Genomic DNA, 15,359 nt, shown 5'->3' with positions numbered 1-15,359 from the left:
ACTGCTGACTGGCTAGATGTGATTGTGTGTAGATTTGAACAGAAAGACGATGTTATGACCCCCAAAATCAACATTTTGTCTACTGCAATTCTTCCACGAAAATTGTTTTTTGTCTTACCTTTGATTAGTGCATTGTTGTTGTTTTTGATGTAGGGGTGGGTAGTGTTTGAGGCATTGTGTCTTAGTGACTGGGTGAGAGTGTGACTGTGTTCCAGGTGCCAGTTGTAGGTTACAGGGTGTTGTGGTCTACCGTAGCCAAGCAGGAAGCTGCTTTGTGGGATCATCTCTCTGTCTTCCTCACACGGCTCCTTTTGCAGAGCAGTAGGGATTGTAGGTTCTACAGAATCATTGGGACATAACTTTCTTAAAGAAATGTGAGTATGATCATAATGATGTTTTACTACTTCGTAAAATCGTATTCCATACTAAAACCATTAGACTCTCTCAAATGATTATTTGCAATTTACCTTAGGCCCATATGTAATTCTTCTTACCCTTTATAATATGGTATTACACATTGGGACATAGTTGTATCAAAAGTGTCAATACTTGCTAAAGCAGCATGTTGAAGATATTTTGAGCTGTGACCTCACTCATAACTCAACCCAGAGAAATTACAGAGGTACCAGATAGAGACAGCCCCCGGTGTAACGGAAGATAAACCAATCATACACACTTCCTCCTCGTAGACATAGAGACAGACAGACCTACTGAGGTGGTGACATTTTGAAGACATTTTGGAAACATACAGGGGAAAGGATTCCATATTCAGGTATGTTTTTATTTTTGAACTCCTATTCTGAAGAGTTGATAGAGACACTTAAAGAGTTGGCATCACTGGCATTAGAAAGGTTTACAATTTAAAAGGTTTGTTGGAGCCTAAGGATGTGTAAAATGACACAAAACAACAATAAATCAATATAATTGTGTAAAGGTGTTTTTTTGCGATATGTCTCAATTCAGTAAATAAAGATGTATTTGTCTTTCTATTATGATACAAAATAGAAGTTTGAGTAAAATTAAAATGGCTGACTAGGGACAGTAATGGTGTCTCCTACAATGGCTGTGTATGCTTCTGTGCTTCTACACCTGCATTGCTTGCTGTTTGGGGTTTTAGGCTGGGTTTCTGTACAGCACTTTGAGATATCAGCTGATGTACAAAGGGCTATATAAATACATTTGATTTGATTTGTATGAAATGATACACCAGTTTAATTTCCCCAGGAGAATCGAGAGAAGAGTAAGTAGAATGAAGTGGACCATACTCTTGGCTCATCTGTTGGTGATTTGGACCATGACTGGTACGTTTTGGGAGAATATCTATGAAGAAAAAAAAATACATTGACAGACTGCATAAAAAAAATGTCAGAAATGATTCAACACACCAGTTTTTTTCTGATCACTTTTTATTATTATTCCTGACTAGATTTAATCAGATGGATGACATTTTTTTTTAAAAGTACAAGATCACTGATGTCAAGGTCACAAATGCTTTCGGATCTTTTTACTGTGACCCTAACTGATGCTTCCCCCATTCTTTTTACAGTAGCTGAAGATTCAGTCTCAAGTAAGTGACCAGATATAATCCAGGTCCTGTTTTCGATCTAACTATGACATTTTAGGGCATTATCTGGGCACAGATCAGGTTTTCTCCTCGTTTAATTTAATATTCAAAACTATCTAACCGAACTGACTAAAACCCACCATAAGTATTGGCATCCTTGATAGAGATGAGCAGAAAATACTGTATAAAAGAAATAATACAAAAACTGAGCTATATTATATGCAGAAAAAAAAATATGGGCAAGTTATATTAATTTATACTAATGCAATTGCTCAGAAAAAAAAAAAGATTTTGTCATCTGACCGTAGCACCGCCGGGAGTTTGATACATGACGTTGGCATTTAGATTGGAACCGGTGCTATGGTCAGATTGCATGAAAATTGAGCTCTTCGGCCACGGACATCAGTGGTGGGTTTGGTGTTGAAAAACAGAAGCATATGCAGAAAGGTATCTCATACCTACTGTAAAATATGGTGGTGGATCTTTTTGATGTTATGGGGGCTATTTTGTTTCTACTGGTAAGTAACAGGACATTGTAGACAAAAACCTGGTTGCTTCTGCCAGGATCTTCTAGCAAGACCATAAAAACGAGCACTTATCAAAATCCACAAAGAAATGGTTAATTGACCGCAGAATCAGCATTTTGCAATGGCCCTCTTAGGCTCTGGACTTGAACTCCATTTTAAACCTGTAGTTTGAATTGAAAAGGGCCGTCCATAAGAGCAGACGAAGGATATCAAGGATCTGGAAAGATTCTGTGTGGAGGAATGGTCTAGGATCAAATCAAATGGTATTTGTCTAATGCTTCGTAAACAACAGGTGTAGACTAACAGTGAAATGCTTACTTACGAGCCCTTCCCAACGGTGCAGAGAGAAAGAAAGAGAAATAATAACACAAGGAATAAATACACAATGAGTAATGATAACTTGGCTATATATACGGGGCACCAGTACTAGGTCAATGATAACTTGGCTATATATACGGGGCACCAGTACTAGGTCAATGATAACTTGGCTATATATACGGGGCACCAGTACTAGGTCAATGATAACTTGGCTATATATACGGGGCACCAGTACTAGGTCAATGATAACTTGGCTATATATACAGGGCACCAGTACTAGGTCAATGATAACTTGGCTATATATACGGGGTACCAGTACTAGGTCAATGATAACTTGGCTATATATACACGGGGCACCAGTACTAGGTCAATGATAACTTGGCTATATATACGGGGCACCAGTACTAGGTCAATGATAACTTGGCTATATATACGGGGCACCAGTACTAGGTCAATGATAACTTGGCTATATATACAGGGCACCAGTACTAGGTCAATGATAACTTGGCTATATATACGGGGTACCAGTACTAGGTCAATGATAACTTGGCTATATATACACGGGGCACCAGTACTAGGTCAATGATAACTTGGCTATATATACGGGGCACCAGTACTAGGTCAATGATAACTTGGCTATATATACGGGGTACCAGTACCGAGTCGATGTGCAGGGTACGAGGTAATTGAGGAAGATAAGTACATATAGGTAGTGATAAAGTGACTAGGCAACAGGATAGATGATAAACAGTAACAGCAGTGCATGTGATGAGTCAAAAGTGTGGATCGACGTGTTGTACACGTCGATCCACAGCATCCCAAATATCTTCAATGGGTGACATGTCTGGTGAATATGCAGGCCATGGAAGAACTGGGACGTTTTCAGCTTCCAGGAATTGTTGAAGATCCTTGCGACATGGGGCCGTGCATTATCATGCTGAAACATGAGGTGATGGCGGCAGATGAATGCCAAGACAATGGGCCTCAGGATCTAGTCATGGAATCTCTGTACATTCAAATTGTCATTGATAAAATGCAATCGTGTTCGTTGTCCGAAGCTTATGTCTGCCCATACCATAACCCCAACGCCACCATGGGGCACTCTGGTCACAATGTTGACATCAGCAAACTGCTCACCCACACGACACCATAGACGTGGTCTGCGGTTGTGAGTCTGGTTCAACATACTGCCAAATTCTCTAAAACGTTGTTGGAGGTGGCTTATGGTAGAGAAATAAACATTAAATTCTCTGGCAACAGCTCTGGTGGTCAGCATGCCAATTGCTCGCTCCCTCAAAACTTGAGACATCTGTGGCATTGTGTTGTGTGACAAAACTTCACATTTTAGAGTGGCCTTTTACTGCCCCCAACAAAAGGTGCACCTGTTTATGCTCATGCTGTTGAATCGGCTTCTTGATATGCCAAACCTGTCAGGTGGATGGATTATCTTGGCAAAGGAGAAATGCTCACTAACAGGGATGTGCACAACATTTGAGATAAATAAGCTTGTGCGTATGGAACATTTCTGGGATCTTTTATTACAGCACATTAAACATGGGACCAACACTTTCAATGTTGCGTTTATATTTTTGTTCAGTGTTTTTAGCTGTCTTATGGCTTGGGGGTAAAAGCTGTTCAGGGTCCTGTTGGTTCCAGACTTGGTCCATATGTACCACTTGCTGTGCGGTGGCAGAGAGAATAGTCTATGACTAGGGTGACTGGAGTCTTTGAGAATTTTTAGGGTCTTTCTCTGACACCGCCTGGTACAGAGGTCCCGGATGGCAGGGAGCTCGGCCCCAGTGATGTACTGGGCTGTACACACTACCCTCTGTAGCGCTTTGCGGTCAGATGCAAGCAGTTGCCATACCAAGCCGTGATGCAGCCAGTCAAGATGCTCTCAATGATCAAACTTTTTTTAGGATCTGAGGGCCCATGCCGAATCTTTTCAGAGGGGGAAGAGGCGTTGTCGTGCCCTCTTCACGACTGTTGGTGTGTGTGGACCATGATAATTCCTTAGTGATGTGGACACCAAGGAATTTGAAGCTCTCGACCTGCTCCGCTATACCCCCATCTATTTGGATGGGGGCTTGCTTGGCCCTCCGTTTCCTATAGTTCAGAATCAGCTCCTTTTTTCTTGCTGATGTTAAGGGAGATTGTTGTCCTGGCACCACACTGCTAGGTCTCTGATCTGCCAACGTGTTTTCCAATCTCATAAAACATTTTACAAAAAGGCTGTGTAATTATCCTCGCAATCTATCTTTTTAATATTCTTTTGTATTACTTGTTAAACAAAATCTCTTTCTCTGAGCAATTGTATTAGTTGTATTAATTGTATTAGTATTAAATAATCATAAATATTTGAGCATACAGTATAGCTTATTTATTTCATACAGCCTTTTTTGTTTATCTTTATCAAGGGTGCCAATAATTATAGACCTGACTGTATGTCTACCTAATATGCATTTGCTTAAATAACAGAAACAGAGCATGAGGAAAAAGTAGATGGAGAGAAACACGAATATCCCGAAAGGGCTTATCAATCTATCTTATCTAATGCTGGTGTGTTTATTTCTTTAGAACTTAAAATAAAAGTGGAAGAATCCTCCTCGGACAAGATCAAATTATCATGTCCTGATGGTTTCCATTTTCAATCTACTAATGAGACTACTCGAACACTGGAATACAAGGACGAGAACACAAATGAGTATGTATGCGAGAAAGATTCTGTCTCAGAAGAAGACCAGGTCAAAATCTATGTGAAATTTCGGAGTAAGTACAGTACTGCCATTTCCCTCAATGTATAATTATACCTCACAATAATATAAGTCAATGTTTTGTTTTGTGTGTATGCCATTTTAACACACATCATTATAACGTACGTGTATGTGTGGCGTGCTTGTGTGTGTGTGTGTGTGTGTGTGTGTTCCCAGCCTGTGATAACTGCGTCGAGCTGGATACAACTGCGGCTGTAGGGATGGTTGTGGGAGACCTGGTGGCCACTGTCCTGATTGGAGTAGCTGTCTACAGCATCGCCTCACAGCCCAAAGCAACACTGATCACCGGCAAGAAAAGTCAGTGATCACACAAAGGGGAAAAACATAGGATATGTGAACTTGAAATTTGAATGATACCTGACGAGCCCTTACTTTGAACGTTGGGCATAGAATGGAGAAAACTCAGAAGTGAACACTTCTGATTGAGATATTCTTAAAAATGAAATGTTTTACAGTAAACATAAAAAAAAGAATACACATGAAGACCATAATCAATCATGTAATGCAATATTTCATTTCTGTCTTTCACCCCTAGCATCTAGCAAAATGGGGCTCATCAACAATGAGGCGAGTGCAAACGAAGACCCCACTGGCAACTATCAGGTAGGTGTTTCCTGGCTTCTTTGAGCCACGATCTTGACATGAACAAAATAACGAGTCAAACTCATTAAGTTATAGCGATGGATTAATCCATTTGTGTCTGTCTGACCTTTCTTTCTTTCTTTCTTTCTTTCTTTCTTTCTTTCTTTCTTTCTTTCTTTCTTTCTTTCTTTCTTTCTTTCTTTCTTTCTTTCTTTCTTTCTTTCTTTCTTTCTTTCTTTCTTTCTTTCTTTCTTTCTTTCTTTCTTTCTTTCTTTCTTTCTTTCTTTCTTTCTTTCTTTCTTTCTTTCTTTCTTTCTTTCTTTCTTTCTTTCTTTCTCTTTCTCTCTCTCTCATAGCCCCTGAATAAAAAGCGCATGGACAGATCTGAGTACAGCACTCTGCCAGAAAGGAGATAAAGAGAAAAATAAAATGTAGAGCACACTCTTTAAGCTCCGTTCGAAGATCCGTTTCGGATTGAAACATAGTGAATAAAGAGGTGAATTGGGAGCTTTAATGTTGTGCGGGCCATCTTGTTCTTTACTAGTATTATTTATCAGCCCGGGACCTATGTTTTTTTTAAGGTTGTGCGTATGACCACACATTTGTCTACAAATAAAATGTGCTCAGTGCTACATTACTTTTACAAACCACAAAATAATTGTTGTAATGCATTGAGTGAAGGCAGAAATCCATGACAAGTCCCTCAACTGTCCATTTGATGTACAGAGTCATTGACTGTTTGCTCTGTTGCTTTGTTTACTTTGATCTACTGCTTTGCACGAGCTAAGATTTCCTTTTGGTACCATAAATTGTATTTGTCCAACTTCACACATGTTTGTTGATTTCCCCAATTTTTATATTGAGAATTTGTTTGGCTAATAGGTTAATATTACTGTATGTAGACATATATACAGTTTCCTTGTATTTATATTTGTTTTCATTTAGGCTGTTTTGTCATTCCATGACGTAAGATAATTTGTTATTTGCTTTTATAATCCTAGCTGATACCTTTTTTCAACCTGTGTACAGAAAATGTTTGACGAATTCAGGTGTACCATGGGGAGCGGAGGTTTGTTGTAAATTCAGGTGTACCATGGGGAGAGGAGGTTTGTTGTGAATTCAGGTGTACCATGGGGAGCGGAGGTTTGTTGTGAATTCAGGTGTACCATGGGGAGCGGAGGTTTGTTGTAAATTCAGGTGTACCATGGGGAGAGGAGGTTTGTTGTGAATTCAGGTGTACCATGGGGAGCGGAGGTTTGTTGTGAATTCAGGTGTACCATGGGGATCGAAGATTTGTTGTGAATTCAGGTGTACCATAGGGAGTGAAGGTTTGTTGTGAATTCAGGTGTACCATAGGGAGTGAAGATTTGTTGTGAATTCAGGTGTACCATGGGGAAGGAGGTTTGTTATGAACTCAGGTGTACCATGGGGAGCTGAGGTTTGTTGTGAATTCAGGTGTACCATGGGGAGTGGAGGTTTGTTGTGAATTCAGGTGTACCATGGGGAGTGAAGGTTTGTTGTGAATTCAGGTGTACCATGGGGAGCTGAGGTTTGTTGTGAATTCAGGTGTACCATGGGGAGCGGAGGTTTGTTGTGAATTCAGGTGTACCATGGGGAGTGAAGGTTTGTTGTGAATTCAGGTGTACCATGGGGAGTGAAGGTTTGTTGTGAATTCAGGTGTACTATGTGGAAGGAGGTTTGTTATGAACTCAGGTGTACCATGGGGAGCTGAGGTTTGTTGTGAATTCAGGTGTACCATGGGGAGTGGAGGTTTGTTGTGAATTCAGGTGTACCATGGGGAGCTGAGGTTTGTTGTGAATTCAGGTGTACCATGGGGAGCGGAGGTTTGTTGTGAATTCAGGTGTACCATGGGGAGTGGAGGTTTGTTGTGAATTCAGGTGTACCATGGGGAAGGAGGTTTGTTATGAATTTAGGTGTACCATGGGGAGAGGAGGTTTGTTATGAATTCAGGTGTACCATGGGGGAGCGAAGGTTTGTTATGAACTCAGGAGTACCATGGGAAAAGGAGGTTTGTTATGAATTCCAAAGCCCTCACTCATCACTGTACCCTCTATATGAGAGTGGGCTGGCCTTCCTAAGCTCTTCGGAGACATAGTCATTGGTTACGTCTTCATTGATCAGGCCATACTGAGACAGCTCCCTTTTTACCTGTGTACCTACATTGTCCAGCAGACAAATGACAACAATTGGCTACGCTCACAGGACTGTATCTTGTTGACTGTGCCCGTACAGAGTTTGGTATAACAAATTTAAAAAGCATTCCAGTTTTCTTGCCCTTCCACTTGGAACAAGATACAAAAGGACAATAAATTGCAGGAGCTCGTGTCCTTGAATTAGCTTAAGGCTAGGGTCAAATCTATGGTGGACAATAAAGTGTGTGTGTGTGTGCTTCTCTTTTGGCCAGGTCTCTCTTGGAAAATAGTTTTTTCATCTCAACGAGACTAACCTGGTGAAAAGAATACAAATAACATAAATAATGAAATGCAAATGAAATGAAAAGTTGGTCACAAAATATACGTTCACTGATTGTGACTTGTTATTTCTGGTTTCATCCTACTTTTTATGAGATCTTTAAGTGAGTCAGTCATTTTTTTTCGATCTGACTATTCCACTTATTTACTACCACACAGAGAGCAGTTTTAGTGAAGGGTTTGCGCTACAGGAAGCCCAAATGTGTCAGATATTCTAATGGAACAGAGCACATGATATATGAGATGCTTTTCGAGTGTGGTTATGGGGGTTTACTTCTGCTAGTCTACAAAGTGCGGTTTCCCAACGGAGCTTAGAGAGGAGATCAAACGGAAAGAGCTCAAACAACACAGAGCTCACAGCGTGCACAACCAACACCCACATATCCATGTTCACATCACACACACACACACAGACAGACAGACCTACACATAGACAGACAAACACACAGACCTACACACGCACACAAATCAACCACACTTGCAAACAGACACATTTAACACAACACTCAAATTCTCCAAATGAACCACTGTTGATCAGATTTAACAGATATCATTCACTCCGGTGTTCCAGGTGTGCACGCTCCATGTTCTTGGTCTTCACTCTGGACCATAATTAGATTCATCAGCTGTGCAAGTGCTGGGCTTGATTGATCTATCCAGTCACTCATTGATACAAAATGGTAGGAAGCAACTATAGACACCTACACTTGAATGTCGTAAGAAGTTCTTTATTCTTGTCAAAAGAAGTTTTTTTAAATGCATCCAGTAGACATTATTTTCACTACATTCTTGCAACACAAAGTTAGTGTAAGGCAAAAAAAAAAAAAAGTTTTCTTTCCACTGATGCGGGTAAGTAAAGTCTGCCTACACTCATATGTGACGTGTTTCCGATGAGATCCTCATGATTAGCAACAGAGAGACCTGGCCAATCATCCACCATCATTTCCAGTAAGCGTAAGGGGTGCAGGCATCTGCGGCTTAAGGCATGACAGCCGACTGAAGATAAAGAACCGCAAACTAGCTAGACTCTTTAATCGCATGACACTACACTTCATAAAACAAACATTTCCTTTGTGTCATAGTGGCTCACAATGAAGTAGTTCTATTTTGGTTTCATCTGACCATATGACATTCTCCCAATCTTCTTCTGGATCATCCAAATGCTCTCTAGCAAACTTCAGACGGGCCTGGACACGTCTGGCACTGCAGGATTTGAGTCCCTGGTGGCGTAGTGTGTTACTGATGGTAGGCTTTGTTACTTTGGTCCCAGCTCTCTGCAGGTCATTCACTAGGTCCCCCCGTGTGGCTCTGGGATTTTTGCTCACCGTTCTTGTGATCATTTTGACCCCACGGAGTGAGATCTTGCGTGGAGCCCCAGATCGACGGAGATTATCAGTGGTCTTGTATGTCTTCCATTTCCTAATAATTGCTCCCACAGTTGATTTCTTCAAACCAAGCTGCTTACCTATTGCAGATTCAGTCTTCCCAGCCTGGTGCAGGTCTACAATTTGGTTTCTGGTGTCCTTTGACAGCTCTTTGGTCTTGGCCATAGTGGATTTTGGAGTGTGACTGTTTGAGGTTGTGGACAGGTGTCTTTTATACTGATAACAAGTTCAAACAGGTGCCATTAATACAGGTAACGAGTGGAGGACAGAGGAGCCTCTTAAAGGAGAAGTTACAGGTCTGTGAGAGCCAGAAATCTTGCTTGTTTGTAGGTGACCAAATACTTATTTTCCACCATAATTTGCAAATAAATTCATTACAAATCCTACAATGTGATTTTCTGGATTTTTTTTCTCATTTTGTCTGTCATAGTTGAAGTGTACCTATGATGAAAAGTACAGGCCTCTCTCATCTTTTTAAGTGGGAGAACTTGCACAATTGGTGGCTGACTAAATACTTTTTTTGCCCCACTGTATATGTGCCAATACGCTAGCTGCATAAAACATTAAGAACACCTGCTCTTTCCATGTCATAGACTGACCAGGTGAATCCAGGTGATCCCTTATTGACTTCACTTGTTAAATCCACTTCAATCAGTGTAGTTGAAGGGAGACAGGTTAAAGAAGGATTTTCAAGCTTTGACATGGATTGAGACATGGATTGTGTGTGTGCCATTCAGAGGGTGAATGGGCAAGACAACAGTGTCCTGTGTGTATCAAGAATGGTCCAACACCCACAGAACATCCAGCCAACTTGACACTACTGTGGCAAGCCTTGGAGTCTACATTAGCCAGCATCCATGTGGAACGCTTTCGACACCTTGTAGCCCATAACCCAATGAATTGATGCTGTTCTAAGTGCAAAAGGGGGTTCAACTCAATATTAGGATGGTGTTTTGTACACTCAGTGTATATACAGGCAGCATTAACATTGTGAGGAGGAAGAACTTGGCATCTGCAAGCATTGATACCATTTTACAACAGTTGATCTACACAGATATGTACAAGTTGTTTTTCAGTACAGCAAACATCCAAAAGTCGTTACAAAGATCTTCCTACCTTTGTCTCTATTTTCCAGAGCAACACTATGTTGATCACTATTATCGCTAGTTACAGTAATTCTGAACTATAGTTTTAACTAAATCATGATATCACACTTTTTACACATCAAGCTCAAATAAGAAGCTCTTTAAGTCTATGCTAAGAACTACAGAGCCTTCTCCCCTCCTCTTTGATGGCAGGGTGAGCTGAGGCCTGCTGGTCCAGGGCATCAGAGGGGTCCTAGAGAACAGGTGTGGTCTGGTGAGAGGATAGTCTACCCAGTCCTGTGGGTAGCGTAGATATCTCTGCTGCAGGTTGCCACGCTAAGGGGCTGTCAGGGGGGAAATAAAGGCTTTAGGTGACTGCTGTAGCTATTTGTTGTTGTTAATTAAGTCAGATTCACAGATCAGTTGAAGTCAGATTCACAGGTCAGTTTAAGTCAGATTCACAGATCAGTTGAAGTCAGATTCACAGGTCAGTTTAAGTCAGATTCACAGATCAGTTGAAGTCAGATTCACAGGTCAGTTGAAGTCAGATTCACAGGTCAGTTTAAGTCAGATTCACAGATCAGTTGAAATCAGATTCACAGGTCAGTTTAAGTCAGATTCACAGATCAGTTTAAGTCAGATTCACAGATCAGTTGAAGTCAGATTCACAGGTCAGTTGAAGTCAGATTCACAGGTCAGTTGAAGTCAGATTCACAGGTCAGTTTCCATTGCAACAACACTCTTTTTTTATGCATCTTCACCAGAAGTATTGTGAATAGCTAGCCTAGACCATCTCCCTAACATGCTGACAGACATTGGCTAACCATGAGACGTGGAATGAAGAATAGGTAGGAGATACGGATGGAATAAAAGCACAAAATACAGATGGAGAGATGGACAAGAGGTGGTGGTCGACAGCCTACTTCATAGTCAGGACTTGGCACCACTGGTGGACCACGGCCTGCTGAGCGGTACGTCTCTAAGGTGAAAACCAAATATAAATTATTATAAATAAATCAACTATTCGCTGTACCAATAAGAAATTATCAATACTATGCCACAGAGGAATTTATGTTTTTATGATGTGTGAATACTTTGCTGTCGAGTAGTCCTGGGTATGGTCAAATTAAATAGTTGAGAGTGCTCCCTATCACCAAGTGCCACTGTTGGCTGATGGATAATCAGATGGTAACAGTTTTTGGGGTGCAGCAGGTCCAGACTTCTTCTGAGCCCAGCTATACACAATGAAGATGACCCCTCCTGTCACCAGCAGGTCCCCAACAATAGCCCCGGTAACCAGAGTCGCATCCAGCTCAACGCAGTTTTCACACACTGCAACACCAAAAACAATACAGATAGGGTTAGTAGTCAAATTGTGTTAAAACATGGGTGTATGAAAGGAAGAAGAAGATGAGTCAATGGGTGTATATATTTCCTTTGCTTTTATCACTCTTATCTAATGTAAATGAGAAGTCATCTTTTTTCGTTAACTCACCCCCCGGGACATGTCATAGCAACAATGCTTCTCAAGAAGGATACACACCCTGAAACAAACAACAATTGACATTACCACGTACTCTTTACATTTATTTATTTAATGCATAAGAAAAAGTATTTACTTCACAGCTAACTTTTTTTTTAAACTAACATTGAATTATTGAATTGACACCAAACAAAACATTCAACATTACAGTTTTTCTCAATCATGTACAAGCAGTTGTTTGTAACAATGTTGTCGATCTTCAAAACAGAGTCCACAAGACACAGAACTCTGTGGCCTGTTGGAAAACAGTCAATGTAGTTGCCTTCTCAAAACATATGCAGTACATTTATCAAAACTACATTATACCGTCAAAATTACAAATACATTTATCCAAAGAACACGACTGCCTGCAAAAAGATAGACACAACTATACATATCTCTTGATTCCAAGCAGACAAAACAGAAAGTTAGTCTGTCTTTAAAAAATCCCAGTAGATCAATACATTTTCTTTGCAGTCACTTAATCATGATGATAAAACATTTGAGTGCAACTATCCAAAAGTGCAGAATTATGGGGAACTATTCTCCTTTGACACATATTTCTCCAAACAATTTCATACACAAAATATTATTCCTGTTTTTTTTTTAAATGCACATCGTTCATTGGTATCATCACAATCCAATTCCATGTATTCAATGCAAAAGGTTATACTTTTGTAGACTTTTCATTGGTGCACTGAAACACAATCCACAATAGAAATATGGAAGGTTGAGGACAATGGAGGAACACACTTGACATGCATGTATAGGCCTAAATACACATTAAAGCAAAGCTCTATAATGAAAGGACACAATGTTGGCTATGATGACTTAGGAGTAACCCAAGGTTATGTAAAAGTAACCCAACTTCATTGTCTACAATATTGTGAAAAATCATAACAATTACACATGGATCTTTCCATATATTGTACATGGTATGACACTGATGTGAGACTTTTTGTGCAGTAGTAGTTACTGATTGCAGGAAACATTTATCTTCTGATGAAAACAATGTGTTAATATTCTTGAACTGAACACTAGACAGTGAGTTTTGTATTCACTGATGACATTTGTATTTAAAGTTTTGCAAAAGGTGGGGTAAGATATGCAAGTCAGGTACTAAGGCAATAACACGATCAGAAGTTCTGTAAATCTATTTGAGCATTTGATCATTGATGTTCTGCTATGGTACGTTTCAACACAGATCCCAGAATTGCTTGTACACTATTGAGAAGAACTGTAAATACTTTCAATATATAACTAAACCATATATTTTTTTGTTTAATACAATCAATCTCTACATTGTAATACATGTAAATATAGGACAACTGATTTGAACAAAGAAGCCATAGAAACCATCTCAACCTGATTTTTGTCCCTGCACAGCAGTGATGGCGACCATGAAGAAGATGAGCACACCACTCATGTTAACTCTGTTCATGTCTTCTCTGTCTCTCAAGGTAAGTCAAGTGTATTTTTGTTATTGTATTCTGTCTGAATTTAAGTGCTGGAGATCTACAGTACTTATGTGAATATAGTCTGAAAATGTTGTGTTTAGAAAAGTCAATAGTTCTCTCAAAGCCTGCTCTCTCTTTGCCTCTCTCTCTCTCTCTCTCTCTCTCTCTCTCTCTCTCTCTCTCTCTCTCTCTCTCTCTCTCTCTCTCTCAGGAAGAGATTTTTTCAAGATGAGGTTTTGATTGTTCTGCTGTTACACACCTCTTTCCGTAGGCTTTACACTGAATATAGAAATATAGTCATTTAGTAGTTAAGGAAATGATTCAAATAATTATAAAAATTGAACAGCATATTCATTATTTGATCTAACTTCAAATCGCATTTACTGTATTGTGTTTTTGAAGGTGTTTTTTTTATGTTGTGTAGTAATAGCAAACATTTTGACAAAATATATTTATATATGTATACATATATAATGAGAAATACATTATGTACTATAAAGAAGGAACTGGGACCAGGGGTAGGGCAACTTAATATGGAGAAGGCCACACCATAGGACAGTTGTGCCCTCTGCTGGATTCAGTCAGTGAACTACTGTAATGATGAGTACTCAGTACTGTAAATGAAAAGGTTGACAAATGCCATATACAGTAATAAATGAATACTAATTTTCCTGTGATGTTCATAAATATTGTAGGCTACATTCCTAATTATTTGCTATTTGACAATTCCGTTACTCTAGCTTTGATTTGTGAAATAAATAAATAAATAAATGCAATGCATGACCTATAACCTACATGGAATTCTATTGGCACAAATGTTGGTTACTTGGTTGGTGATTTGTTAATAACAGACTTATTTTAGCTGCACAGCTAGTAACAATGTAAATCGTACCAGGAGGCCACCAAAACATTAAATATAGGGCCTATTCATTACTATTTCAAATGTCAGCATTATATTCCAAGCATTTGCAACAAATGGCAGTTAAAGGGATAGGGAGGTATGATGAGGATGTGGAGACTATAGGTAGACATCATAGTGGGTCTACAGTGCATTCGGAAAGTATTTAGACCCCTTGACCTTTTCCAAATTTTGTTACGTTTTACAGTCTTATTCTAAAAAATGTTTTTAATAAATATTATCTCATCAATCTACACACAAATCCCCATAATGACAAAGCAAAAACAGGTTTTTAGAGATGTTTGCAAATGTATAAAAAAAATGTTTAAACTACCTGGTTCCCTTTGCTATGAGACATGAAATTGAGCTCAGGTGCATCCTGTTTCCATTGATCATCCTTGAGATGTTTCTACAAATTGTTTGGAGTCCACCTGTGGTAAATTGACAGTTGACAGTGCATGTCAGAGCAAAAACCAAGCCAGAGGTCAAAGGAATTGTCCATAGAACTCCGAGACAGGATTGTGTCGAGGCACAGATCTGGGGAAGGGTACCAAAAACATTCTGCAGCATTGAAGGTCCCGAAGAACACAGTGGCCTCCATCATTCTTAAATCGAAGAAGTTTGGAACCACCAAGACTATTCCTAGAGATGGCTGCACAGCCAAACTGAGCAATCGGGGGAGAAAGGCCTTGGTCAGGGAGGTGACCAAGAACCTGATGGTCACTCTGACAGAGCTCCAGAGTTTCTCTGTGGGA

The 15,359-nt window shown here is 39.8% G+C and overlaps 1 protein-coding gene and 1 long non-coding RNA gene across 6 annotated transcripts; one reads left to right on the top strand and one right to left on the bottom strand.

Annotated features, from left to right (window-relative positions):
- Positions 1–264: 264 nt before the first annotated feature.
- On the top strand, positions 265–8,298 carry LOC110503669 (T-cell surface glycoprotein CD3 delta chain). Of its 5 annotated transcripts, XR_005039389.1 has the most exons (10): positions 269–374; positions 690–772; positions 1,225–1,301; positions 1,547–1,567; positions 4,987–5,178; positions 5,340–5,480; positions 5,719–5,786; positions 6,122–6,814; positions 6,852–7,183; positions 7,295–8,298. XR_005039389.1 is itself a non-coding variant. In XM_021582112.2 (8 exons), exons 3-8 carry the CDS (start codon positions 1,250–1,252, stop codon positions 6,179–6,181), a joined length of 534 nt encoding a protein of 177 aa, XP_021437787.2. In that variant the 5' UTR covers positions 269–374; positions 690–772; positions 1,225–1,249; the 3' UTR covers positions 6,182–8,298. The 5 variants fall into 5 exon arrangements, 1 of the variants encoding a protein (XP_021437787.2); XR_005039390.1 differs by having other exon boundaries at positions 265–374; positions 6,852–8,298; XR_005039388.1 differs by having other exon boundaries at positions 6,926–8,298.
- Positions 8,299–10,382: 2,084 nt separating this feature from the next.
- LOC110503670 lies at positions 10,383–13,857 on the bottom strand. The gene is made up of 3 exons (XR_002470505.2): positions 13,615–13,857; positions 12,223–12,271; positions 10,383–12,059 (listed from the first exon to the last, which is right to left on the bottom strand). It is a non-coding gene; the product is annotated as an uncharacterized LOC110503670 (long non-coding RNA).
- Positions 13,858–15,359: the final 1,502 nt, after the last annotated feature.

The sequence above is a fragment of the Oncorhynchus mykiss genome, chromosome 24 (assembly GCF_013265735.2).
Source record: "Oncorhynchus mykiss isolate Arlee chromosome 24, USDA_OmykA_1.1, whole genome shotgun sequence".
Lineage (NCBI taxonomy): Eukaryota > Metazoa > Chordata > Actinopteri > Salmoniformes > Salmonidae > Oncorhynchus > Oncorhynchus mykiss.
This window is presented reverse-complemented; position numbering and strand designations above follow the sequence as displayed.

What these genes read in the sequence shown, in the direction of transcription:
- LOC110503669 (XM_021582112.2), top strand. Translation starts at nt 1,250, where the DNA reads ATGAAGTGGACCATACTCTTGGCTCATCTGTTGGTGATTTGGACCATG. An exon ending in AGCTGAAGATTCAGTCTCAA is followed by an intron (nt 1,568 to 4,986) that starts GTAAGTGACCAG and finishes TTATTTCTTTAG; the next exon opens with AACTTAAAATAAAAGTGGAA. An exon ending in ACTGATCACCGGCAAGAAAA is followed by an intron (nt 5,481 to 5,718) that starts GTCAGTGATCAC and finishes TTTCACCCCTAG; the next exon opens with CATCTAGCAAAATGGGGCTC.